General features: G+C 35.1%; 3 protein-coding genes across 4 annotated transcripts; 1 reads left to right on the top strand and 2 right to left on the bottom strand.

Annotated features, from left to right (window-relative positions):
* Positions 1-2,900: 2,900 nt before the first annotated feature.
* LOC132187585 (cucumisin-like) lies at positions 2,901-6,683 on the bottom strand. 2 transcript variants are annotated; one of them, XM_059601938.1, is made up of 10 exons: positions 6,575-6,683; positions 6,339-6,427; positions 5,646-5,740; positions 5,316-5,559; positions 4,700-5,216; positions 4,462-4,565; positions 4,086-4,307; positions 3,892-4,003; positions 3,600-3,813; positions 2,901-3,499 (listed from the first exon to the last, which is right to left on the bottom strand). In XM_059601938.1, exons 1-10 carry the CDS (start codon positions 6,668-6,670, stop codon positions 2,964-2,966), a joined length of 2,229 nt encoding a protein of 742 aa, XP_059457921.1. In that variant the 5' UTR covers positions 6,671-6,683; the 3' UTR covers positions 2,901-2,963. The 2 variants fall into 2 exon arrangements, with proteins under 2 accessions (XP_059457921.1, XP_059457922.1); XM_059601939.1 differs by having other exon boundaries at positions 5,646-5,737.
* A 1,634-nt stretch (positions 6,684-8,317) lies between these two features.
* On the top strand, positions 8,318-10,164 carry LOC132186937 (ras-related protein Rab2BV-like). The gene is made up of 2 exons (XM_059601059.1): positions 8,318-8,638; positions 9,630-10,164. Exons 1-2 carry the CDS (start codon positions 8,474-8,476, stop codon positions 10,116-10,118), a joined length of 654 nt encoding a protein of 217 aa, XP_059457042.1. The 5' UTR covers positions 8,318-8,473; the 3' UTR covers positions 10,119-10,164.
* A 1,698-nt stretch (positions 10,165-11,862) lies between these two features.
* On the bottom strand, positions 11,863-17,016 carry LOC132187365 (cucumisin-like). The gene is made up of 10 exons (XM_059601656.1): positions 16,912-17,016; positions 16,712-16,800; positions 15,812-15,903; positions 15,486-15,729; positions 13,990-14,503; positions 13,777-13,874; positions 13,317-13,535; positions 13,125-13,236; positions 12,692-12,905; positions 11,863-12,605 (listed from the first exon to the last, which is right to left on the bottom strand). The coding sequence occupies exons 1-10, from the start codon at positions 17,014-17,016 to the stop codon at positions 12,085-12,087; spliced, it is 2,208 nt and encodes a 735-aa protein (XP_059457639.1). The 3' UTR covers positions 11,863-12,084.
* Between the last annotated feature and the right edge of the window lie 10,194 nt (positions 17,017-27,210).

Genomic DNA, 27,210 nt, shown 5'->3' with positions numbered 1-27,210 from the left:
CTCGTATTTTTTTATAAAATAATATTCACGTTAGATCATGAGAAAACTCAAAAGAATCGTATCATTTCTAAAAAAAAAAAAAAAATAGAACTTCGAACAATTTCCAATATACTTTATCCTTTTATTTTATTTTATTTGTATATTAAATAATTATCAATATTATTATCTTTAAAACATGATAAATAATAAGATTATAAATTTTGAGTTAATAAAAGTGGTAATCACGTCAATATTATAATTTTGAGGTGGTAAAATTTTCATTATTTATGTAAAAATAATGATTAAGATTTTCGTAGAAGATCCTAATTCAATTTTTGAGAAAAATAACAAAAATGAATTATTCTCAATATCATTCTTGAAGAGAAAAAAAACATCCTTCATCAATTAGCTAGGTGGACTTCTATCATGCGGTTCATCTGCCTCACTACATAGCAGATGAGCCTAATTAACCCTTACAGACTCAAACTAAACTGTGGTTGCAACTAGAGATGGCTTGTAATTATTGATTTTAATGAAAGTATCCTCTGTATTTTTTCCAAAAAAAAAAAATTATTGTTCACGTGTCCTGCATAAGATTATAATTCAACTCATTTAATTAAACGGGTTAAATCCTTCAATCATAATCCCCTAATTTTATTTTGGGTTCGTATCGAATTTGCAAGCCATGTAAAAAATTATCAATCATAAATGTTACTTGTCAAGTTCGAATTGTATCAAAATACGAGAATAAAACTATACATGTTAACATTAACTTGAGTCATTTAACTAAATGAATTAGGCCTCTTAAACTTAACTAGGGGCAGGATTAAAATTTTAGGAAAGGGGACAAAACTAAAAGGACTAGGTAAAAATTAATTTTGGGGTCTATTTCATAAAATACTTTTGAAAAAAAATTCAAAATTTTATAATTTTTTTTTTTTAAATTTTGAGGTGGTTCCACTCTTATCCAAACCCATTACTTTGTTTTTTCGTTTTGTTTTTTTTTTTTTTTTTTCTTAAGTACCCATTATTTTGTGTTTACTTCGTATATATATCAACGTTGCAAGTAGTGCAAAAAATCACTGGCCCTAATATATCTCAATTATGATTTTTTTTTTTTTTGGTTGTATTGTCAATTATGAGGTTTTTTTTTTTTGTTGGGAAAATGCAGTTTACCCCTGAAGTTTCAGAGGTTTTTCAATTTTAACCCCAAAGTTCAAAAATTGGCAATCTACCCCCCTGAAGTTTCAAAAATTGGCAATTTAAACCTTCCGTTTAATTTTTCCGTTAAATTGGACGGAATTTTTTTAAAAAAAGCCTAAGGGCAATGATGTAATTTCATAGATTTCCGTCAATTTTAACGGAAAAATTAAACGGAAGGTTTAAATTGCCAATTTTTAAAACTTCAGGAGGGTAGATTGTCAATTTTTAAACTTTGGGGTTAAAATTGAAAAATTCCTAAAACTTCAGGGGGGTAAACTGCATTTTCCCTTTTTTTTTTTTTGGTTTGTAACATGCTAATTATGTGGTTGAAGCAGTAGAAAACACGTGAAACTTTTGGATGGGTGTTGGTGCCAATTGGTTTTATGCTTTTTCGAGTGGACACGATCTGTGTCCTTTGGGAAATGAAAATTTTGAGGATGTACCCAAAGGCCCAGATAGGCCGACAAGGGTGTCTGGTGGATGGATTTGACGTACGATTGACTGAATGAATGAAATCTGGAAATGAACTGTTTACAAATAAAAAGAAATTTTCTCACAAACAAAAAAAAAAAATACAAAGAAATGTGCAATTTCAAGAATGTCCGACTCCCAACCCCAGAGCCTTTTATGGATCGGGATTTCGGGTAATACTGTTAAAATTGTCCATCAAGTTTTAATCAAATTCTACTCATCCAATGCTATTTAATGATTACTATCTGCACACGAGTTTTGCTTAAAATAAATAATAAAATATTATTTATATTTTAAAAAAAATTATAAAATAAAATATTAAAATATTAAAATAAAAAAAATAAAACGTTGGGGTGACCGGCCCCCCAAGCTGAGCCATGAGGGTGGCTCGGTTGGGGGTGGTTCTGGGCCACGGGGTGGATTTGACCACCCCCAACCGGCCCTTTGGGGTGACTGAACCACCCCCTAAGGTTACGGGAGTGGTTCAACCAGCCCGTGGCCAAAGGAGATTGCCGGCCATCCCAATGTTTTATTTTTTTATTTTTAATATTTTAATATGTTATTTAACATTTTTTTAAAATAAAATAAATAATATTTTATTATTTATCTTGAGTGTAACACGTGTCGAGATGGTGACCGTTGGATAACATTGAATGGCTAAGAATTGAAGAAAACTTGATGGACAATTTTGACGCTATTGCAGTGGATCTCGATCCAGCCTTTTATACACTCTGCTTCTAACTATTTTAACAGCACAACTAACAAAATAACAACTTTTACAACTAAAATGGGCGTAACTATTCAACTAACTTTTACGTCTCTTAGGATTTCAAGGAATTACTGTGACTGAAAAAATGGGAGCATAGTCGGCTTTACTGTGTGACATACACTAATGAACCCGAGAAAAATCGCTAGAGGGGAGAAGGCTAAGCCACAAAAAGAGAGAGAAGTGAAAAAAAATATATATAAAAATTAATTGAAAATTAATATTTAAGGAAAGTAGATAATCTGGATTTCATAGTAAAAAATTAGTAGCTAAATAAGAGAGAAAAAAAAAAAAAAGATATTTTGAGTAGCTAAACTGGCCGCTATACATTGCTAGAAATGCTCTAAGAAATGCTAGGATTTCCATAAAATATTTCAACCGCAGTAATACAAACCATCTTCCACCACTGCTTTTATTTTAATCTTCCATACATATTCCTTTAACTTTTATTTACGTAATACATATATATATATATATATATATATATACCAGAAAATGTGATGAACTTTTATTTACGTAATACATATATATATACCAGAAAATGTCATGCATCAGCATCACGAACAACCACTACAATGGGGCTCCTCACTTGAAACTTTCCATCATCCCACACTAAAGAAGCAGAGACTATAAATTTATTTGCTGTTCCTTGAATCTTCAGCGTAAAGGGTTGCTTTTCTCCCAGAGATGTGAATGATAGAACACGAGGCTTAACTTTGATTCTAAGTCCATCTTGGGTGGTCACAACAGCTTTATATGTCGAGTTTGGTGATCCAACATTGGTAACGGTCCGATGAAAAACGTGATTGATATATTTCGAGTGTGATGTGGATAGAGAAAAAGAAGGATAGTTTAGATCAAAGGCTCTTCCATTAATGGCTTCAAAACATCCAGTTAGCTTGTCAAAAGTAATATATTGTAATAACTTGGTATTATATCCTTCGCTGCATAAAAATTGCATATAGTCAAATGGCTTAATATCATATATTAAGCCAGGATACGGAGCTCTAAGAGGATTTATATTCCCTGCACCATAAGCAAATTCAGCCTCTGGGTTCTTTCCAGCACTCATGGGAATAGCTGCAAGTAGTATACCAAATGGAAATTAGATGGTCATGGTTTAGGCCTGTGTATATGCATTTTATTATCAAGACTAGGGCTGAGACTATATAGATATTACCAGTAGTCATAAGAGCAGACTTGATTGCCGCAGGTGACCATGTGGGGTGAAAGGATTTGATGTAGGCAGCCGCCCCTGTAGCATGTGGGCAAGCCATTGATGTCCCTAACAAAATGTTGTATGGCAACAATCTGTTATCACCTTTAACTTTTGTAATTGGGAAAAATGGAGGCCATGCTGCTAGGATGTTAACGCCAGGAGCAGCTAAATCCGGCTACAACAACATAAAAAATGTTTGAATTAAATAAGTAATACAAAAGCACAAATGTAGATAAAATTATAACAAGATTACCTTGAGAATGTTGAAAGTAACTGGATTTGGACCCCTTGATGAGAATGAGTCTATGTACGGGGCAAATGTGTCGTTACCTTCCTCACTCTTAAGAATAGTCACAGTTGGGTTTCTGTGAATTGTTTATGTTGGTTAGGATTAGAATGTCTTGTGAACTCGTTTCATGTTTAAGATATTATAGATTAGATGAATACCTAGCCGATGTTATGTACGAGTGCAGCTTGCTACCATCCTGCAAATCAAGGTAAGATGCAGGCAAGGGAAAAGACCTTGAAGCTCTTTGCCCGTCTGGACCGTGCATAATAGTACCCACTGCACCAGCTTCGAATGCCACTTCCCCATTATTCAGGCCATCACAAAGTACAATTTTACCCTTCACCAAATTTTGGTCCAGCGAATCTTTGATAATGCAAAACCTGCGTTATAGCAATAGGTTCCACTTTAACTATCATATATGTTGGAATGTGGCTACATATATAGGGAATATTAATATTCACCTGCTGGTTTCAAAGATTTATGCAAACAAAAGCAACGTTCTTTAAAACAAAATAGTCGTTACCGGGACGTTACCGGGAAACGGAGCCGTTGAAACCTCCTTTAGTGTTTGGTGCATCTCCACCATATATTACTGGATAAGTTCGATACTTGAGGTCAAATGTATTAATTGAAATTCCCTACACATGGAGTGAAGGGATTTTCCAAATTAATTAGTTTGTCTATGCACGTGAATTTAAATACTAATCATAGCTGCTATGATCTTTTCTTGCATATCAGAGGACAGAGGACATAAAATATTCTTTATAATTACCTCATAGATCTTCTTGTTACCTAATTGGATCTTAGTGGTGAACTTTCGGTCTATAGTACTTGCAGCCACAGAGAGAGACCATGGCGAAAAGTTTGAGAGGGTTGATAGACCTGGACCTTCGTTACCAGCAGACACTGAAGTCAATATTCCATTAGTCATAGCATGAAAGGCACCAATGGCAATTGCATCTTCAAAATAGTTATGAGCACGGGATCCACCAACAGAAAGAGATATGATGTCAACGCCATCATCAATGGCATCGTCAAATGCCTTAAGAATGTCAAGTTCATCACATGAGCCAGCATGCCAACATACTTTGTAGACAGCAATGCGTGCTGATGGAACTCCTCCTCGTGCTGTTCCCAAACCATACCCCAAAAGGCTTGCCTCATTAACTAGGTTCCCAGCTGCTGTTGATGCAGTATGTGTCCCATGGCCATTGGAATCTCTAGGAGATTTGACAATTTTTTTCTCTAAAACTCCATTGCTATGGTAATATCGCGCTCCAATGATTTTCCTGCATAAGTGTAGCCAAATTTGTTAATTATTTGTGCTTTTTGACTCTGTGTTTGTGTTTGCACCTGAAATTGCTGTAAATATATATATAGATATATACTTGTTGCATCTGAAATTGGCCGAGGCTTGGCAGCTGCCCTTCCATTTGGTTGGTGGTGGACCAAATCCTTCGTCACTAAAGCTTTCCGACTCCGGCCAAATTCCAGTGTCAAACACTCCTATAATGATGTTGCTTTCGACGGGTCTTCTAGGAACTTGTTGTGGAAAACCAAGGAAGTCCCATGACCTTGTTGTATGAAGCTTTTTTTGTTTGCTAGGGAAAACAGACATTACACTATCCATCCCTACATATTCATGATTAATGTTACAACTTACAACTTTTGTTGTAGATAAATAAAACATGGGGGAGAGATTAGGCCAGTTTACCGACCGGCTATTTTTTGAGCTTCTTGCTTAGTTAGCTCTGCTGAAAATCCATTGAAGCTCCTCGTGTAGCTATGGATTAGAGAATCCGGTCCAGTACTGCTAAATGCAGGCATATACTATCAAGCTTTACAGAATGTAAAGAAGAAGCAAAAACAAAGTATGGAAAGAAACTAGAATGAAAAGAAGAAGTACGAAGTGAACTCAATTGTATTCTCTGATGAATCATTCTCAACTTACAAGAATGGAAAATAATGTACATACATATACTCGATGATTTGTGTACGAAGCATAAATACTACATATCATTTTTTTTAATTATCTATTTTTGCAAATCTAAGGGATCCACCATTAGATTTGTGGACTCATATGAATCTCAACAAAATTCAATAGTGAATACTCATTCATTATACGGAAATGCATGGTTGAGAGAATGATTTTTATCATTTCTTGTTGTATATTGGCTGAGCGGTGAATATGGTAGCAAAAAGAAAAAAAAAAAGAAGAAGAGAGTTTAGTTGTCTTTTTTGTCGCATGTTCTACATACATCTTTCTAAAAATGGAAGGAAATTAGTACTTTTTAAAGGAAAAGAATATCTACTAATATAAATGACCTAATCTTTTCTAATATTTTTTAAAATATATCAGGAATAGTTTCGGAATCGTGTTATAAAAAAAAATTAAAGCATGATTTTATAACCTTCCAATGACTTCTTGTAGCATGCTTGTGTGAAGGGATGATGTGGAAACCTCGTCCAACTTCCTGTTGCCCATATACACAATATAAGCCTGCATGAACAATATCATAGGCAGAAAATGAAACCTGTTAAATCATCCTACATGAAAAAAAAACGAAGGCCAATTTTAGAGAGATGATTTGGCCGTGAATAAAGTGGATTTCCATGAGAACAGCCTATAGATCGAGATGATATTTACCTTTCGGTCATTCTGAGAAGCTGACGAGTGAATAACAAGGAGAGTGAAGGCGAGACTGAGGAGAAGCCATGAAAGACGAGAGCTTTTGTTTGCCATTGGAACTTTTCTAGAAGTGTTGAGTCTTGTATTTGAAGCTACCTACCCCACCCCTTTTTATAATGGATTAAAGAAAAGAGTTGAGAACAGCAGAGAAAGACACGTAATGGAGTCTAATTCTGTGTGCCTTGTGAAGAAATGGAAACAGCACAGCAAGCACACGGAATCGAGGCTAGTTGTGTCAGCCAAGTGTAAAAATGGAAACAGCAGGGCAAGCACACTTAATCCAGAGGCTGGAAACAGGGTAACTACACTACAAACAACAAAAGTACTCAAAATGAATCAAATGATATCTGAACAAACCAAACTCAGCAAAGAAGGACAACCCAGCAAGCACACGGAATCGAGGCTAGTTGTGTCAGCCAAGTGTAAAAATGGAAACAGCAGAGCAAGCACACGTAATCCAGAGGCTGGAAACAGGGTAACTACACTACAAACAACAAAAGTACTAAAAATGATATCTGAACAAACCAAACTCAGCAAAGAAGGACAACCCAGCAACAATTTCAATGGAGAATATGCGGATCAATATTCTAATTTCTGAAAAGAAGAAGATTCCTACTCTCTATACAACTCCTACAGAAAAAGGCATTTGGTCTCTCCTTTAGCCCCGTAGCCCGTAGGCCGTAGAGAGGGAATTCTCTAAGGTCAGTCACAAGAAGTCAAGAAGAGAGAATGCTTAGGGATGGTGTTAGGAATCACATAAGACAAGCGGCAATCAAAGAAAGCAAATATGGAGAGCGGGTATCCAACATGGAAGGCAGAAATCCCCATTCCATCAATAAAATGCCCAACGGCTACTTTTTCCCACATAAGACAATAAGAATGAATTACTTTTTCTTATAGAACCCCAATCGATTCCCTGTAAATGTACCCCTAAGTTGCAAGAACAATTAATAGAAAAGCAATAACAAATGAGTTCTCATATTTTCATTTTTAGGTTACAATTCTATCTCAATCATTTTTTAAAGAGAAATAATATAATTCATTTATTTTTCAATATTTTTTAACCATCTCCATAATGAATTCATCATTGAATTTATGCGGAGTCCATAAATCTAATTGTTGATAGGATATAAATTTCCTTCAAACGATTTCTTTCAACCTAGTTTAATAAGTGCCAAGTGTCATCTCCCACATGTTTTTCTTTTCCTAAACATTAATTTTTTAGAAACAAAAAAATATTAAATGATACTTGTCACTTATTAGAGTAGGTTGAAGAAAATTTACCCTAAACTTATGTCTTGATAAATATATTAATCGACACAATTAGTAATTTAATTGGAAAGACATTAATGATACAATTAAGTAATTAAGTAGTTTGAAAGAAGTGTGTACTTTTTTCTATATTAAACTTTCCAACCTTCACTAGTTCTTTCCCGCATCAACGGCCGGTTTAAGTGCCTTTACGTCCGTTATTCCGTTTCTTCTCATTGGCTTTGGAAAAGTCCCTTCTGCCTCCTCTCTTCTTTTCTACTGAACTTTCCTGCAAAATTTCCAGGAGTTGGAAGTGTTCGAATCCTATAATCACTCTCATAATTAATATACCGTTAATTCACCATCTTCTTATGGTTAGTTTGTCTTTTCTCACCACACGCTCGTTTGTCTCTCCAGGAGAAAAGAAAATGCATGTTGAAATTAAACAAACCGCATTTTGCAATAATTTTCTTTTCCTTCCAGTCATTTCATTTGGAAACAAGCGGATCGTTAAGGTTATTGTTTGATACTGAGATTCATAATTAATGTTTCTTTTCGGAACATATTGTTGTCTGACAGGTTTGGAAGGTGTAGGGAGTAGAACATATGGCGAACAAAGTGGATCAGGAATATGATTATCTCTTCAAGATCGTGTTGATCGGGGATTCGGGCGTTGGAAAATCAAATATTCTTTCGAGGTTTACGCGAAACGAGTTCTGCTTGGAGTCTAAGTCCACAATTGGTGTTGAATTTGCAACTAGAACATTACAGGTTGGTTTGGATTCATAGCTTTTAAAATGTGATCTATAATTTGGTTATTTGCTATTTCTTTTAGTGGGTATTCATCATTGCCATGTATATTACTGAATTTTTGTCGATTTTGTATGCATTTTCCTTTTTGATGAATAGTTCTCTGTATTTTATAGTCGTTATTTGAACGTGGGCATCACAAGAATTGATTAATTCTTTGGTAGACTATATAAATATATATTTATATATTTGTGTACATACATATTTACTTTGTTGCGTCATCATTGATAACATAGGATGACACCCTTTGAATGATTCTCTGAATTTTACAATTTTTTTTTTTTTTAAGAAAAAAATTATTCAAATATGGGAAAACAAGTTACAAGGGATTGAACAACAATAAAGGGGTAGGCACCCCAACAATATAGCCTAAATTGTAGAGACAATACAAACAAATAGAAAAACAATAGACAATGGTTTCATTCATGATTATAAAAGAATCATAAATGAGCTGGACATTTTCAAGGGCCGCAGATATAAGGCGGTAACAAACGGCAAAATAACTCAATGAAGAGCTTCAACCAGTAAAGGCAACAACCATCGTGAAATGGTTGTTGCAGGAAACGTACTGTTAAAAACTAGAATAGAGTCCTTGATAAAAAAAAAAAAAACAAATACTGGCTACATAAAAAAGTCTCATCCTTCCACAAAATAGCTGCTATTTGAACTTGGGCATCACAATATTTTATGTTATGATCTTAAGGGTTAATGGTTTAATTAAATCAATATTCAATAGTTATAGAACTTTTGAATCAATGGTTAGACCACTAACAATTGATATTAAAGTAGATCTTAAGAAATGTGTCACAATTTCATCTTATGTAATTTCTAATAAATTAAGGCATAAAGAAATAGGATGGTGAGACATCACTTGAAAACCAACTCCGTTTATTTTTGGAAGAAACTTTATAATAATCTACCTTTCAATTGTAATTTCTCCATCTTAATGCAGGTAGAGGGGAAGACGGTAAAGGCACAAATATGGGACACAGCCGGTCAAGAGAGGTACCGAGCCATCACGAGTGCTTACTACAGAGGTGCCGTAGGAGCACTGTTGGTGTATGACATAACCAAGAGGCAAACCTTCGACAATGTGCAGAGGTGGCTCCGTGAACTGAGGGACCATGCGGACTCCAACATTGTCATCATGTTGGCTGGGAATAAGGCCGATCTCAATCATCTCAGATCACTCCCGGCAGAAGATGCTCAAATCTTGGCTGAGAAGGAAGGACTCTCATTCCTTGAGACTTCGGCATTGGAGGCGTTTAATATCGAGAAGGCATTTCAGGCCATTTTGTTGGATATTTATCACATTATAAGCAAGAAGGCTCTGGCAGCCCAAGAGGGTGCTTCCTCCAATGGCCTTCCTCATGGCACTACCATTAATGTTTCCAATTTGTCGGGTATTAGGAACAAAGCAACTTGTTGCACTGCAAATTAACTTCATCTTAATTTCTCCGTAGAAGGAGAGAAAGGGAGGAGGTATATGCAGGAAATAGATGAAAGAAGCATTGTAAAAGATTAATGTTTCATTGTTTTTACTTTCTTATTTTTATTTTGAGCCTTCGTAGGTTGTTTGTTATTCTCAATAAAACTTCTCATCGATTCTTGGATTTAACTTTTTGACAAGAAAACGGAGAGAATCAAACCCAATAATTTTTTTTTTTTTTTTTTTTTCAGAAATTGAATTTAATTGTTGACATGCATGATATATAATTGCTTGTAAGTTTGTGGGTTTTGCACTGTGCTGAATCATCATTGTAGTGCCTGGGAGTTGTACAGGTGTGCAAAAGACTGCCTTCGTGTCCTTTTCTTTTTCTTTTCTTTTTCTTTTTTTAAAAAAATATAAATTTCATTAATAAAATTTCATGAGCATAAAGTTCTTATATCATAGAATATACAGCTCTGAAAAATCATTGCCAAAAGGTATGAAGGTTACAAAACCATAAAAATGACTTCAAGATTCCACTAACCCATGTACAATTACATTTAAGGAACAGATCTGCTTCGAACAGATTAAATTTAGAACATGGCTAGCCCAAATATAAAACAAAAATAAAAAACAACTAGAAATTAAAAATTCATCCTCAACCCGAAGGCCAGGACAACAAATTCATCCTCAACTCGAAGGCAAGAACAAACAAAATAAAAAACAAAAACCCACAAGCAGCCTCGGGGGAGCACGACATCGTAGATAGCCATTTGGAAGACGCGCCTTGGCTGAAGAAGATGATCAGATCTAAGGTTGAATAGACCAGATCTGCATTTAAAGCAACTCGCTAGAAACGGAGATCGGTGGAGCCTAAATCTTCCCTCCTCTTGAAGTTCTTAATTATTGATGTTGCCTAGAAGAAAAGAGAGAGGGAGAGAGGAATTCTAGAGAGAAGGCGAAACATATTTTTTTGAAAAATGCTTAACGTCAATATTTTTCTTATCTTTTTCTCATCTTATCTTACAAATTAAACATATCAATAATTAGATTTGTGGACTCATGTAAACCCACACAAATTCAATGGTAAATTAATCATCCATTCACTATGGAGATAATTAAAAAATGGTTGAAAAAGAAATGGATTCTATCGCGCGTTTCTCTACTTTTTTAGAGCAATGCTGATAACTATCTTTTTATTTTCCTAAATTTGATGTGGCTTATAAAATCATCATTGGATTTAGGATGATCCCTAATGAATTTTGATCTAAATGTGATTTTAAAAACCATATTAACTTTGAGATGATAAAAAAATGATCCAAACATTACTTGGTTTTTTAATAGCATGTGCTTCTTGCATGCTTTTTTAATAGCTTAAAAAGAGATGAATTGTTTTTAGAAAAACCTTCTTTACTTGTTCGGATAGGGGTTTTTGTTTTGTGTTTTGGTTTGCCAAGTAACTCAAAGTCCAGTTCAAGATTGGGCTTATGCAAATCCAACTGAAACAAAAACCCAGGCCATGTATCATCTGGCCCTAAATTCGATGCCCAGTCTAATGTAACAATAAAGGTAAACGTTGGAAATTATTGCAAGCTGGTGTTAAGGCATGGAGCATTCATCTTGGTTTGTAATCAAAATGAACAGCATTTGTCAATGGTCAAATCATTAAGACTCTGATCGAAGGTCTTCTTGTTCTTCTTCTTCTTTGATGGACGACATTCATTCATTTGATCAACTAATGATAACACGTTAGAAGGAAAACTAAGCATAATAGAGCATTAAATTAGAAAGGTTCAAATTACAGTGCAATGCAGAACTAGAGCAAAGGCTCAAATTACAACCATTTTCAGTCCTCCGTCTTCCGCCATCGCTTTATTATAATATTCCATGCATATTCCTTCAAAGCTTTCGCTTCAATTATTATTTACGTAATACATATATGTAGCAGAGAATGTCATGCAACAATCATCACCAACAGCTACAAGCCTACAACAATGGGGCTCCTCACTTGGAACGTTCCATCATCCCACACTAAAGAAGCAGAGACAATGTCTTTACTTGTTGTTCCTTCAATAATGAGCGCAAACGTCAGATTTTGTCCAAGAGATGTGAATGCTAGAACATTAGGCTTCACTTCGATTCTAAGTCCAACGGGGGTACCAGTCACAGTAGCTTTATATGTAGACGTCGGTGATCCAACATTTGTGATAGTCCGATGATAAACTTGACTAAAATTTTTGGAGGGCGACACGAATATAGTAAAAGAAGGATAGTTTAGATCAAAGACCGTTCCGTTGGTGGTTCCAGAACAAGTACTATTGTCCCCAGTAACAAGGCGTAATAAACTGGTATTATATCCTTCGACACACAAAAAATTTACGTAGTCAAGTGCATCAATATCATATATTAAACCAGGTTGTGGAGCTTTAAGAGGATTTATATAGCCTGCGCCATATGCATATTCAGCATCAAGGTTCTTTTGAGCAGTCATTGGAATAGCTGCAAGTAATACACCAAATGGAGTGAGTTAGTCATACATGCAATAAATTATCAAGATCGAGGATTATACATCATATAGATATTACCTGTAGTCATAAGAGCCGACTTGATAGCGGCAGGTGACCATGTGGGGTGAAAGGATTTGACGTAGGCAGCCGCCCCTGTAGCATGTGGGCAAGCCATTGATGTCCCCGAATCTATATTGTATGGCAGCAATCTCTTATCACCCGTAATTCTTGAAATTGGGGATATTTGAGACCATGCTGCTAGGATGTGAACTCCAGGAGCAGCTAAATCCGGCTACATCAACTCACATAAAAACGAAATGACAATGTAGTCTTTAGGACAATTCTAAGTGGGGATGTAGGTGCCTGACACCGAACCACCCGTAAATTTATTGTGTTCATTTCTCTTTCTTTCAACCAAATATAAAATATATGGAAAATATGTTATATTTTCATTTATTCTAACATAAATGAGTAATACAATTAAGATCGCAAATGTTAATAAGATTATTACCTTGAGAATATTGCGTGTAATATTGCTTGGCCCCCTTGATGAGAAAGCCACAATGTAAGGCGCATTTGTATCATTAACTTCTTTACTTTTTTGAATAGTCGCAGTTGCTCCCCTGAAAATTGCGCATGTTCTTTAAAATTATAAGTTTTACAAACTTTTTTGAATGTCTATATTCTTTTAAATTAATAATACCTTGTCGAATTTATGTATGAGTACACTTTGCTACCATCCACCAAGCGAAGGTATGATGCAGGCAAGGGATAAGATTTAGCATAATCTTGGTATGCTTGGCCTTGCATCACAGTACCAATAGCACCAGCTATGAATGCCCCTGCCCCATTAGTTCGGATATCGCAAAGTACAATTTTACCCTTCACCAAAGCTTGGTCCAGTGAATTATTGTAGCAATACCTGTATTTTTTTTTTAGCAATAATTAAGTTCCATTTTAAGTATCATGCTGGAATGTGTCTACAATTGGTACTCCTATTCTTGAAAAAACAAGGAATATTTCTCTTGCTAGTTTCATAGACTCATCATGCAAACAAAAGCAAATAAATAAACTAATTCAAACTAATTCCCTTTGTCTATATATATATGTATGCACATCAAAAGTAATAATTATTGAACACATAAATTTCATTTTGTAGTTACCTGGAAGTGGAACTTTGAACACCGGTGTTTGGTGCATCTCCGCCATAAATTATTGGATACTGTGTATTGTTGAGGTCAAATGTATTAATTGAAATTCCCTACACACACGTGGAGTAAAGAAATTCTTCAAATTAAATAGACTTTATAGATACAAATAGATTAGAGTAAATGAAGAAGATATTCATATATAGCAGGACTGGAGTTTTTAGTTACCTCATAGGTATTATTGTTACCCAATTGGACCTGAGTGGAGAACTTCCGATCTATTGTGCTTGCAGCCACAGAGAGAGCCCACGGCGAAACGTTTGCGGTGGTTGATCGACGTGGACCGTAGTTACCAGCAGACATTGATGTCAATATTCCATTTCGCATAGCATGAAAGGCACCAATGGCATTTACATCTCGAAAGTAATCCCTTGCATTGCGTGTACCAACGGAAAAAGATATGATGTCAACGCCATCAGCAATGGCATCGTCAAATGCTTTAAGAATGTCAGCAGTAGAACAGCCATTGGACCAACATATTTTGTAGACAGCAATACGTGCTGACGGAACTCCTCCTCGTGCTGTTCCCGAGGCATACCCCAGTAGGCTTGCCCCGCTAACTAAATTCCCAGCTGCTATTGATGCTGTGTGTGTCCCATGGCCATTAGAATCTCTAGGAGATTTAACATCATTTCCGACAAAAACTCCACTGCTACGATAATATTTTGCTCCAATGATTTTACTGCATAAGTGTAGCCACATTTGTTACTTCTTGTGTTTTTTTACTGTGTGTCTGTTTTTGCACATGTGGTCGTGCAGTTAGGAAAAAAAATGGAATCTATCATTAAATGTAATTTTAGAACTTACATCAATTTTTGAGGAAACAAAGAAACATGAAGGATAAAGGGTTAAATTCACTTTACCCCATTGAAGTTTTAGGGGTTTTTCAATTCAAACTCCAATGTTTAAAAATTGGCAATATACTCTCCTAATGTTTCAAAAAAAATTCAATTCAAACCCTCCGTTACTAATGTCCCGTTTAATTGGACAGAAATCATCTCACGTGTGTCTTGCGTGGGATTTTGATGCCTTATATTCTAATTTTGCCCTCCTTAAAACCTATGAAATTACGTAATTACCCTCAATTTCATAGGTTTTATTGAGGGTAATTACGTAATTTTATAGGTTTTAATGAGGGCAAAATTGGAATAGAGGGCATCAAAATCTCAGGTGAGACGCACGTGGGATGATTTCCATCCAATTAGACGGAAACTAGTAATGAAGGGTTTGAATTGAAAATTTTTGAAATATTAAGGGGGTACATTGCCAATTTTTAAACATTGGGGTTTTTCAGGATTTTTTCAATTTTAACCCTGAAGTTCAAAAATTGGCAATCTACCCCATGAAGTTTCAACAATTGGCAATTTAAACCCTTCGTTTAATTTTTTCGTCTAAATGGACGGAAATCTATGAAATTATATCATTACCCTCAGGCTTTTTTTAAAAAAATTTCGTCCAATTTAACGGAAAAATTAAACGGAAGGTTTAAATTGCTAATTTTTGAAACTTCAGATGAGTAGATTGCCAATTTTTGAACTTTGGGATTAAAATTGAAAAACCCCTGAAACTTCAAGGGGGTAAACTGCATTTTCCCAACAAAAAAAAAAGTCTAGCATTACTCAAACAATAGGGTTGTAATGATTGATATATATATATATATATACTTGTTGCAAGTGAAATTGATGGTGGCTTGGCAGGTGCCCTTCCATTTCGTAGGTGCTGGACCAAATCCTGTGTCATTAAAGCTTTCTGACTCCGGCCAAATTCCAGTGTCAAGCACTCCTATAATTATGTCGCTTTCAATAGGTCTTCTTGTAACATTCTGTGGAAAACCAAGGAAGTCCCATGACCTTGTTGTATGAAGCTGGTTTTGTTCGCTAGGGAACACGGACACTACGCCTTCCATTCCTGCAGTCATTAATATTGTTACAACTGACAACATTTGTTGTAGATATAGAAAACATGGGGGGAAGAGATTAGGTTCATTGACCAACTATTTTTTGAGCTTCTTGTTCGGTTAGTTCTGCTGCAAATCCACTGAAACTCCTCGAGTAGCTATAAATTAGAGATTCCGGTCCAGTACTGTCAAAATGCAGGCATATACATTTTTTATTGTAAATCATCACTTATACCAAAACTTTAAGCGAATAAAAAGAGATAAATTTAATCATTTAATTCATACTTTAACATATCTTTAAATTTAAATCAATCGGTCTCACGGGCAGATCATGTAAGACAACTGGTGAAAGAGACATCGAGAAGGCCAATTTTTTTTTTTTTTTTTCTTTCACCACTCAACCCTACTAGCCTAACCTTAACACTAAAAACGTCTAATACAACCATCACTGGAAATCCAAGGAGCCAAAAAATCAAGAAAAAATTTAGCGTCTATTTGCTACATGTCCTACATCTTTCTAAAATCGTTCAAAGATATAATTTTGGATTGGCTTTTAGAAAGAAGAAAAAAAAATGTTATAAACTACAGTTCTATGGCACAATTATTTTACAATGTTGACATGGCAATTCTAACTAACTTATACAAGTTACACATCATTCTTTCAACTATCTCTTTGTACAAATCTAATGAATTCACCATTGGATTTGTGGACTTATATGGGCCTCTCACAAATTCAGTGGTGGATTCACCTATTTATCATAGGGATAGAGAGATGGGTAAAAGATAAGATGAATAATAATTTTTGATCATTTATCTATTTATTAATAAAGAATAATTCAACAGTTAGCACATACGGCAAAATCAGCATTAATGTGAGAAAGTTATATAGTAAAAATATAGTTAATGTTATTACTCTAGACAGAAATTCAAGCATCAGCCATCATTTTAACAAGTTTCTGTTATTGGTCCCGATGTACTGCATGCTTTAGTAACCTGCCAATGACATCTTGTAGCATGCTTGTGTGAAGGGATGATGTGGAAACCTCATCCATCTTCCTGTCGCCCATATACACAATATAAGCCTGCATTCACATTATCATATCTATAAATTGTTAAGCATGATCAAACAAAGCGAACTTTATATATATATATATATATATATGAGATCTCAGCTATAGAGATAGAGATATTGCCTTTCGGTCATTCTGAGAAGTTGAGTGACCGACAAGCAGAGTGAAGGCGAGGCAGAGGAGGAGAAGCCAAGAAAGAGTACTACTAGTAGAGGTTTTGCTTGCCATTGAAGGTTCAGCTATAAACTTGGCTTTTGTGTGTGTTGTATATATATAGACATAGATATGTTCACGTGTGTGGACTAGAAAAGTTATCCCAAAAAAAAAAAATAAAAAAAAAAGAGAGAAAAAGAAAAAGAAAAGGGTTCTTCGACGTAAAACATGTTCCACGTTATTGTATCCGTCCTCTTCCTACAACCAGGGTAGCTCAATGTTTTTTTTGGGCCTTAGATGAAACTTTTAAATAGGGTCCTATTTTTTAAATACTTATATATTAATTAAATAATATTTATGTTAATATTATTATTATATTTAGATTTCTCATTTTTATTAATCATTACAAAAATAAACACAACAAAAAAAAAAAATCAATCCAAGAACCGCACCAAATATTTGCTGAGCACATGTTCTAAAACTAAAGCACACAAAAGCAAACTAACAAAAAAAAAAAAAAAAAAAAAAACTTCCTGAAATTATCAAGAATCCATACAAAATTATATATATATACCGTGGCAATAACTTCCTCACTTTATTTTTTGATACACCTCTGTTTCAAACAAAACTGACCAAAAATTTGTCAAAAACCAATACAAAACCCACCAGAAAAATAATGCACAAAAATAAACATTACAAAAAAAAAATCAATTATTTATTTATTATTATTATTATTTTATGATTCCTTACCTCTTTGATACACATGTTTCAAACAACACCCACCAAAAAAATTGACAAAAACCCATACAAAACCCACAAGAAAAATCAAGCATAGAAATAAACATTACAAAAAAAAAAAAAAATCATTTTTTTTTATTTTTATTTTTTTTTATGAATCCTTACCCCATTGATACACCTCTTTCTCTCTCACCCAGCCTCTCTCTCTCTCTCTCTCTCTCTCTCTCTCTCTCTTCATCTCTCCCCATCACGTTTTGTTTTGAGTGAAACTAAGGAAAGAGAAAAAAAGAAGAAAAGAGGGGAGGTTGTCGGCAGTAGAGAAGAAAAGAAAGAAAGTAGATGGTTAGATAAGGCTAAAACGATCTTTCAATATCAAATAATTTCGGATGAATAGGTAGATAGGTTCTTTTTAAGTATAAGGATGTTTGCTTTTTTGGGTTAATTGGTCCTATTTTACCATGGAGTTATTATATTGGGGCCTTATTAAATTGAGGCATTTTTTTAAATTACTTACTTATCATGATTAGAGGCCATAAGTTTTTATGGAAAAAAAATAAATAAATAAAAAAATTAGGCCTAATTAAAAAAATTATTAAAAAAAATTTTTGGGCAAAATTTTTTTTTTTGGGCCGTATTAATCTAAGGGCCCTAGACGAGCGCCTCACTCGCCTAGTAGTCTAGCCGGCCCTGCCTACAAGCCTCGACTGGCAAATCACCAGTGGCCAACCAACTAAATTTAGATAAGTTTTGGAAGGCAAAGATGAACGCAAAAAAGCGTACAAGAAAAATAGGTACCAACTTTGATAATGACACAAATTGCAACTATAAGATAGGTTGTTTGATGCATGTGATAAGATCGAATAAATTAGGGATCCCACCCCTTCTATTCAATTGTTTTCTGAATTTTGTTCACTTAGCATCTTCAGCACAGCAGGACATTTTCATGTCTAACCCTCTCTCCACGGCTCGATTTGCCTTCATTAGAGGAAGCTTAAAGTCATGTCGTTGCGTGTATTAATTCAAGGGTTATAATTTCACTTATAAAAATGCATTCTTTAAAAAAAAAAAAAAAAAAATTACTTTGAATTTTAATACAAAAATAATGCATGCACGTGCACGTGATTCATATGCCTACTCACGGGTCACCATCACCTTTCATTTTCTTGATGCCTACTCACGGGTCACCATGACCTTTCATTTTCTTGATGCCTACTCGTGGGTCACTTGAATATAAGATATTCCACTGTTCAAAGTCTTTGTCTAATTTTATCATTTTTTTCTTTCAGTGAACAGGTTATGGCCTGGCTGGATATGTTAAATAAGGTGTAGTGATGAGTCTAATTTATGTCACATCTTCTATTCATATTTTTAATTTAATGTAAATTATATTTATGTCACACTTTTCATTTATCAAATTCTCCTAATTAAGTACCAGGCCGGCTCAATGGCTAGGTCATTGAGACGGTTGCTTAGGGCCTCCAATTATGAAGGCTCAAAAAAAATTTTAATAAGGCATAAAAAAATTTTTAATTTTATTTTAACTTAAGGCATAATTTTTTTTTTTTTTTAAAAATAAGGCCCAAAATTTTTTCTCATAAAAAGTTTAGGCCTCTAAAATAAGGCCTCAGTATAATAAGCCAATTGTAAAATAAGATCAATTAACCCAAAAAAAACAAATATGCCACATCAATTTTTTTGGGCAACTAGTTAAAAGTTAAACTTAAAAGTCATGAAACAACAATGAGAATGAAAATAATAATAATATTATAAGAATATAATAATATTATTAAAATAAATATTATTTAATTAATATTTAAATATTAAAAAAAATAAGGTTCAACTTCAAAATTTCGCCTAAAGCCCCCAAATACATTGAGCCGGCCCTGTTAAGTACCATAAGAAGACATGCATGGATCATCTTCTTCTTAAATCCTAAGTGAAAATTAAGATATATACTTTAATTAATAACAAATCTATATATATATATATGATGCATGGTGACTCGTGATCATGTGGATAATGGATATAATTGGATACCCATTATAGACATTAGTAATCGCCTGGCCCCCATGGGAAAAAGGTAACCAAAGGACAAAAGTCTTGTCCTATTCACCAGCCCATCAGCTCTGCTTCAAGTTATGATTAAGCAAAAAATATCTTAAATTATTATTTTTTACCTTAATTTTTTATTTTCTTGCCTTAATTTTTTTTTACTTGTAATTTCGGGGTGACTAGGGCCACTGCCGGTCCTCCTAAATCCGTCTCTAGTACCAACTTTGATAATGACACAAGCTACCACTATAAGATAGGTTGTTTGATGTGATTAGATCGAACAATAATATAAGATCCACAGCCGTCCGCCTTAACACGTGCCTCCGACAGTTCGAGCACGCGCCACACGCGCCGCCACCGTCACTCCTTTTGGCCAAATAACCACCAAAAGTGGTGTCTTGGCCTCAGATCGGTTGATATGTGCAGTTTCAGTCCATTCCATAATTGCATGCACCCCCACGCGTTGTCAAGAACAATTGTCGTTGATCCCACAGGCCACATGCGCCGCCGCAACCCCTGCCGGAGCTACATGCTCATCTCCAAACTATAGATCAGACGCCACCAACAAGGGACAGAGCCAGCTTTCAATTTTTTTTTGGAGGGGGTGGGGGCGACCTAGGCTCAAAAAAATTCTGGGCAATGAGAAATTGGCAAAAAATACCTTAAATTATTGTTTTTTTACCTTAAAATTTTTAATTTCTTCTAATTTGGGGTCTTGGGGGAATGGGTTGATAGGGACCCTCTTTTGATCCCCCCCTAAATCTGTCTCCGACGCCAAGTACAGATCTGAAGAAATCTTAGCTGTCCAATATTCCACCCCCTTCCAGAAGATTCTACTAAGATTCTACTTGTCAGTCACTCGTAGGGAGTATCTCCACATGCGCCGGCAGCATCTCCCACATGCGACCACGCGTTGACAAAATTCTGGCACTTGTGATCCACGAGCCTCAAGCGTCTCAAAACCCAATCTAAGGTTTGGCGCATGTCGTGCACGAGCAGCGAGTGGCCGCAGTGCCTGGCACGTGCAACACACCCACCAGCCACTTCTTCGCTTTCCCTGCTGCCACGTGTCATCCAAAGAGCCTGCGAAATCAGCCCTAGATCCATGTCAGCTGACACTCAAACCTGGTCCCAAACTGGTTTCTAACTTGGTCATTGGATCAAATCAGATCTCAAACCCAGTTTAAACGAGTAGGCCAGCGGGTCAATCTATCTAACCCGGTCCAAAGTAGTCAACCCGGTTTACCGGGTTAGACCCAGGTCACTTCCAAACTAATAGTTGTTTATGATAGAGCCCCAGAATGTTCAAACGATACTAGAGTAGCCCATCAAACTATCAAAATGTATCAAAAATGACACTTATTTTTTTATATTCCTATAATAACCCTATTCTTTTAACAAATAAAATAATAAAATAATTGTAAAAAAAAAAAAACAAACAATTTTTTTTTTTTAAAAAAAACTAATGGGGGAATAAAAACAATTTTTTAACTAAATTTGACTTCAGGAATTAAATTATATTTTTTGGAATATCCTTTGATTTTCCTTTCATACGATATGAAGCAATTTGTAATTTAGGGCGTAAAAAAATGTTCCACATGCATATGTTATTGTATCCGTCCTCTTCCTACAAGCGTCGACTGGCAAATCACCTGTGGCCAACCAACTAAATTGAGATAAGCTTTGGAAGCGAAAGGCGAAGATAAACACGGAAAAGCCTACAAGAAGATCGAATAGGTACATACCAACTTTGATAATGACACAAGGTGCAACTATAAGACAGGTTGTTCGGTGCAAGTGATCATATCTAATTAATTAGAGATCCCACTCCTTTTATTCAATTGTTTTCTAAATTTTGTTCACTTAGCATCTTCAGCACAGCAGGACATTTTCATGACTGACCCTCTCTCCATGGCTCTTTTTGCCTTCATTAGAGGAAGCTCAAAGACATGTCGTTGCGTGTATTAATTCAAGGGTTATAATTTCACTTTTAAAAATGTTTTTTTTTTTTTTTTTTTTTTAAATGACTTTGAATTTTAAAACTAAAATAATGCATGCACCTGATTTATATGCCTACTCGCGGGTCACCATCACCTTTCATTTTCATGATGCCTACTCATGGGTCACTTGAATATAAGATATTCTACTGTTCAAAGTCTTTGTCAAATTTTATCACTTTTTTCTTTCAGTGAACAGGTTATGGCCTGGCTGGATATGTTAAATAAGGTGTTGTGATGAGTCAAATTTATGTCAAATCTTCTATTCATATTTTTAATTTAATGTAAATTATATTTATGTCACACTTTTCATTTATTAGATTCCCCTAATTAAGTATTATAAGAAGACATGCATAGATCATCTTCTTCTTAAATTCTAAGTGAAAATTAAGATATATACACCAATTAAAAGCATTACATGCATGCTTTAATTAATAACAAATCAAAACACACACACATACACACATATATATATATATATATATATATTGGAGGGAGCCAAAAGAATGACGTCTTTGGAAGAAAGAATGTGATCTGATCATGCATGGTGACTCGTGATCATGTGGATAATGGATATAATTGGATACCCATTATAAACTTTAGCAATGGCCCGGCCCCCATGGGAAAAAGGTAACCAAAGCACAAAGGCCTTGTCCCATTCACCAGCCGATCATCTCTACTTCAAGTTATGAGTGGGCAAAAAATATCATAAATTATTATTTTTTAACTTAATTTTTCTTTTTTTGACATAATTTTTTTTTTCTTGAAATTTTGGGGGGACTAGGGCCACTGCCAGTCCCCCTAAATCCGCCTTTGGTACCAACTTTGATAATGACACAAGCTACCACTATAAGACAGGTTGTTTGATGTGATTAGATCGAACAATAAAATAAGATCCTCCGCCATCTGCCTTCCCACGTACCTCCGGCATTTCGAGCACGCGCCACCACCGTCACTCCTTTTGGCCAAATAACCACCAAAAGTGGTGTCTTGGCCCCAGATCGGCTGATATGTGCAGTTTCAGTCCGTTCCATAATTGCAAGCGCCCCCACGCGCCGCCAAGAACAATTGTTGGTGATCCCATGGGCCACACGCGCTGCCGCAACCCCTGTCGGAGCTGCACGCTCATCTCCAAACGATAGATCCGACGTCGCCCACTAGGAACGGTGCCAGCTTTCATTTTTTTTAAACACCAATCGGCAAAATAATCATCCTTAAATTTTTTTTTTGTTGCCTTAAAAAAAAAAAATTTCTTTTAATTTTGCCCCGGGGGGGACTGGCCCCCCCCCTAACTGATGCCAAGTACAGATCTGAAGAAATCTCAGCCGTCCAAGCTTTCACGCGCCTCTAGAAGATTCTACTCGTCAGTCACTCGCAGGGAGTATCTCCACATGCACTGGCATGCGTCGGCAGCATCTCCCACATGCGACCACACGCCGACTACATGCTAGCACATATGATCCACGCGCCTCACGCGTCTCAATACCCCATCTAAGGTTTGGCGCATGTCGTGCAAGAGCGGCGAGTGGCCGTAGCGCCTAGCGCGTTCGACACATGCACCAGACACTTTTTCGTTTTCCCTGCTGCCACATGTCATCCAAAGAGCCCGCCAAATCAGCCCTAGATCCACGTCAGCTAGCACTCAAACCCGGTCCCAAACTGGTTTCTAACTAGGTCATCGGGTTCAAATTAGATCTCCAACCCGATTCAGCCGAGTAGGCCAACCGGGTCAATCTATCCAGCCCAGTCCGAAGTAGTCAACCCGGTTTACCGGGTTAGACCCATGTCACTTCCAAACTAACAGTTATTTGCAATAGAGCTCCACAATGTTCAAACGATATTAGAGTAGCCCATCAAACTACCAAAATGTATCAAAAATGTAACTTATTTTTTATATTCCAATAATAACCCTATTCTTTTAACAAATAAAGTAATTAAACAAAAAAAAAAACCAAACAATTTTTTAAAAATGCAAAAAAAAACTTATGGGCGAATAAAAACAATTTTTTAACTGAATTTGACACTAGGGACTAAATTGTATTTTTTGGAATATCTCAAGAACCATTGATTTTCCTTTTATACGATATAAAGCAATTTGTAATTTATACCGTAAAAAAATGTTCCACATGCAAATATTATTGTATTCGTCCTCTTCCAACAAGCGTCGACTGGCAAATCACTTGTGGCCGACCAACTAAATGGAGATAGGCCTTGGAAGCGGAAGGCGAAGATAAACACGGAAAAGCCTACAAGAAGATCGAATATATAGCAACGTACCAACTTTGATAATGACACAAGCTGCAACTATAAGACAGGTTGTTCGATGCACGTGATCAGATCTAATTAATTAGGTATCCCATTTCTTCTATTCAATTGTTTTCTGAATTTTGTTCACTTAGCATCTTTAGCACAGGACATTTTCATGACTAACCCTCTCTCCAAGGCTCGTTTTGCCTTCATTAGAGGAAGCTCAAAGTCATGTCGTTGCTTGTATTAATTCAAGTGTTATAATTTCACTTTTTTTTTTTTTTAAAAAAAAAAAAAATTACTTTGAATTTTAAAACAAAAATAATGCATGCACGTGATTCATATGCCTACTCACGGGTCACCATCACCTTTCATTTTCTTGATGCCTACTCGTGGGTTACTTAAATATAACATATTCCACTGTTCTTTTGTCTAATTTTATCTTTTTTTTCTTTCACTGAACAGGTTATGGCCTGGCTGGATATGTTAAATAAGGTGTAGTGATGAGTCTAATTTATGTCACATCTTCTATTCATATTTTTAATTCTTAAATTCTAAGTGAAAATTAAGATATATACACCAATTAAAAGCATTACAAGTGTACTTTAATTAATAACAAATCAATATATATATATATATATATATATATATATATATATCACCTTTCATTTTTTCTTGATGCCTACTCGTGGGTCACTTGAATATAACATATTCCACTGTTCAAAGTCTTTGTCTAATTTTATCTTTTTCTTTTCTTTCACTGAACAGGTTATGGCGGCCTGGCTAGATATGTTAAATAAGGTGTAGTGATGAGTCTAATTTATGTCACATCTTCTATTCATATTTTTAATTTAATGTAAATTATATTTATGTCACACTTTTCATTTGTCATATTCCCCTAATTAAGTACTATAAGAAGACATGCCTGGATCATCTTCTTCTTAAATTCTAAGTGAAAATTAAGATATATACGCCAATTAAAAGCATTACATGCATACTTTAATTAATAACAAATCAATCATAATATATATATATTGGAGGGAGCCAAAGAATGACGCCTTTGGAAGAAAGCATTGATCTACCGGAGCCTGCCATCTCCAAATCCAGCACTGCACTAAACCCCAACTGGGACCGTGAGCCCTTCAATTTTTGAAGGGGAAGTTCCAGCCCAAAAAAATTAGGGGAAATGACCAATTGGCAAAAAATACTTTAAATTATTATTTTTTTACCTTAAAATTTTTTTTGTTGCCTAAAAAAAAAAAATTCTTCTAATTTGGGGCCAGGGGGGTTGGGGGGTGACCAGTGCCACTGCCGGTCCCCCCCTAAATCCGTCTCTGACGCCAAGTACAGATCCAAAGAAATCTCAGCCGTCCAAGCTTACACGCGCCTTTAAAAGATTCTACTTGTCAGTCACTCGCAGGGAGTATCTCCACACGCGCCGGCAGCATCTCCCACGTGCGACTACGCGCCGACAAAACCCATACAAAACCTTACCTCTTTTATGAATCCTTTCCTCTTTGATACACATGTTTCAAACAAAACCCACCAAAAGAATTGACAAAAACCCATACAAAACCCACAAGAAAAATCAAGCACAGAAATAAACATTATAGAAAAATATATATCAATTTTTTTTATGAATCCTTACTCCATTGATACACATCTTTCTCTCTGTTATATTGACTAATTGTTGAGGAAAATTTATGGGTTTGTAACAGTGTATATGGATGCTTTTCGATTTTACCCACGTAATGATTTAGCCAAAATCCCTAAAAAAATTTAGAGCTTAGGCTGTAAACCGAAAAAATTTCTCCACAGTATTTGGGTTGCTCCAAATTCGGTTTTGAATGCTACCCATGTGCATACAGCTCCCTTTTTGGGATACTCATTGGTTAAATTGGTAGATATTGAATAATTTTTTGTTGATTTCTGGTGGGTTTTTGTTTTATATAGCCGATTGGGGTCTTCTATTTACTCTTACTGAAGCAGATGTGGCCAGGTTGAAGCAGACAGTTGCAGAACTCCATCATCTGGGTTTGGATTTAATAATTATTTTCTCTTTATACAAATACAGGTTACAAAAATGAAATACTTTCTTATTATTTTTTAGAACTCCTCGTCTGACGTGTCATCGCACGACGGTTTAAGTTTAATCCATAATTTGAGTTTTAAGGTACTTCATTCCTTTTCATACAAATTGCATATGCTAAAAAAATTCATGTGATTAAAATAAATTGGGTGGCTTACGAGAGGAATGAGGAACGCGTTGTAAAGAATATAATAAATTTTTTTTTTGTATTTCTAACATTTTCCAAAGTCTTATTAAAACACCATTAATTACAATATTGATGCTATAAGCTTAGCTTTCACTAGTGCAATTTAACATAGGAAGAAGTCTCATATCTCTTTACTTAACAAGAAATGACAATGAATAAATGCAACTTTGGTGTTGGGAAGGACCACCTTATGGCTTGGGGGCTTGGATATAGGGTAGTTCCGCCCGTTGTTAGTATGACATTGCGTGGTTTCATGATCAAAAGATAGTTATTAAATAAAAATATAAGTTGCACTTGTGCCATGTTTTTAATTCAAATTATAATTAATATATTTGAGCTCAATAATGTTAATAAATATGAGCTCTATAATTATTAGGGTAGTCCACATATCTCTCTCAAATTACTATCCAATTGACAATGTTACCCTCCTCCCCCCAAAAAACTACAAAAACATTGTCAATTTCCCCCCAAGACTAGCAATAAGACAAAAATGCCCCATATAGATTTCTCAATATGACAAAAATACCCTTATAAATTAAAAAAAAAATTAAATTTTTTAAAAACCAAAAAGTTTTAATTTAAAAATAATATTTTTTTGAAAAAACAATTTTTTTTGTAACAAAATTTTTTAACCGAAATTTTTATTAAAAAAAATTGATTTAGTTTTAAAAAACGAAAATTTTTATTTATTTTTAGAAGTAAATGTTTATTTTTTTTTAAAAAAAAAAAAGAAGAAAATTTCAATTTTTTTTTTTTTTTTTTGGTTCGTTTTAGGTTTTTTCTTGAAGTTTTAGTATTTTTGTTTTTATTTTACTGAGGGTAATTTCGTCATTAGGGGGAACATTGACAATTTTTTGTAGTTTTTTTTTTTTTTTTTGGGGGGTGACATTGTCACAATTAAAAGTTTGGGGGAACATTATCAATTAGGTAGTAGTTTGAAGGGGGTATGTGGATTTTCC

The sequence above is a fragment of the Corylus avellana genome, chromosome ca7 (assembly GCF_901000735.1).
Source record: "Corylus avellana chromosome ca7, CavTom2PMs-1.0".
Lineage (NCBI taxonomy): Eukaryota > Viridiplantae > Streptophyta > Magnoliopsida > Fagales > Betulaceae > Corylus > Corylus avellana.
The sequence above is the reverse complement of the archived record's forward strand: the minus strand, read 5'-3'. Positions and strand labels throughout refer to the sequence as shown.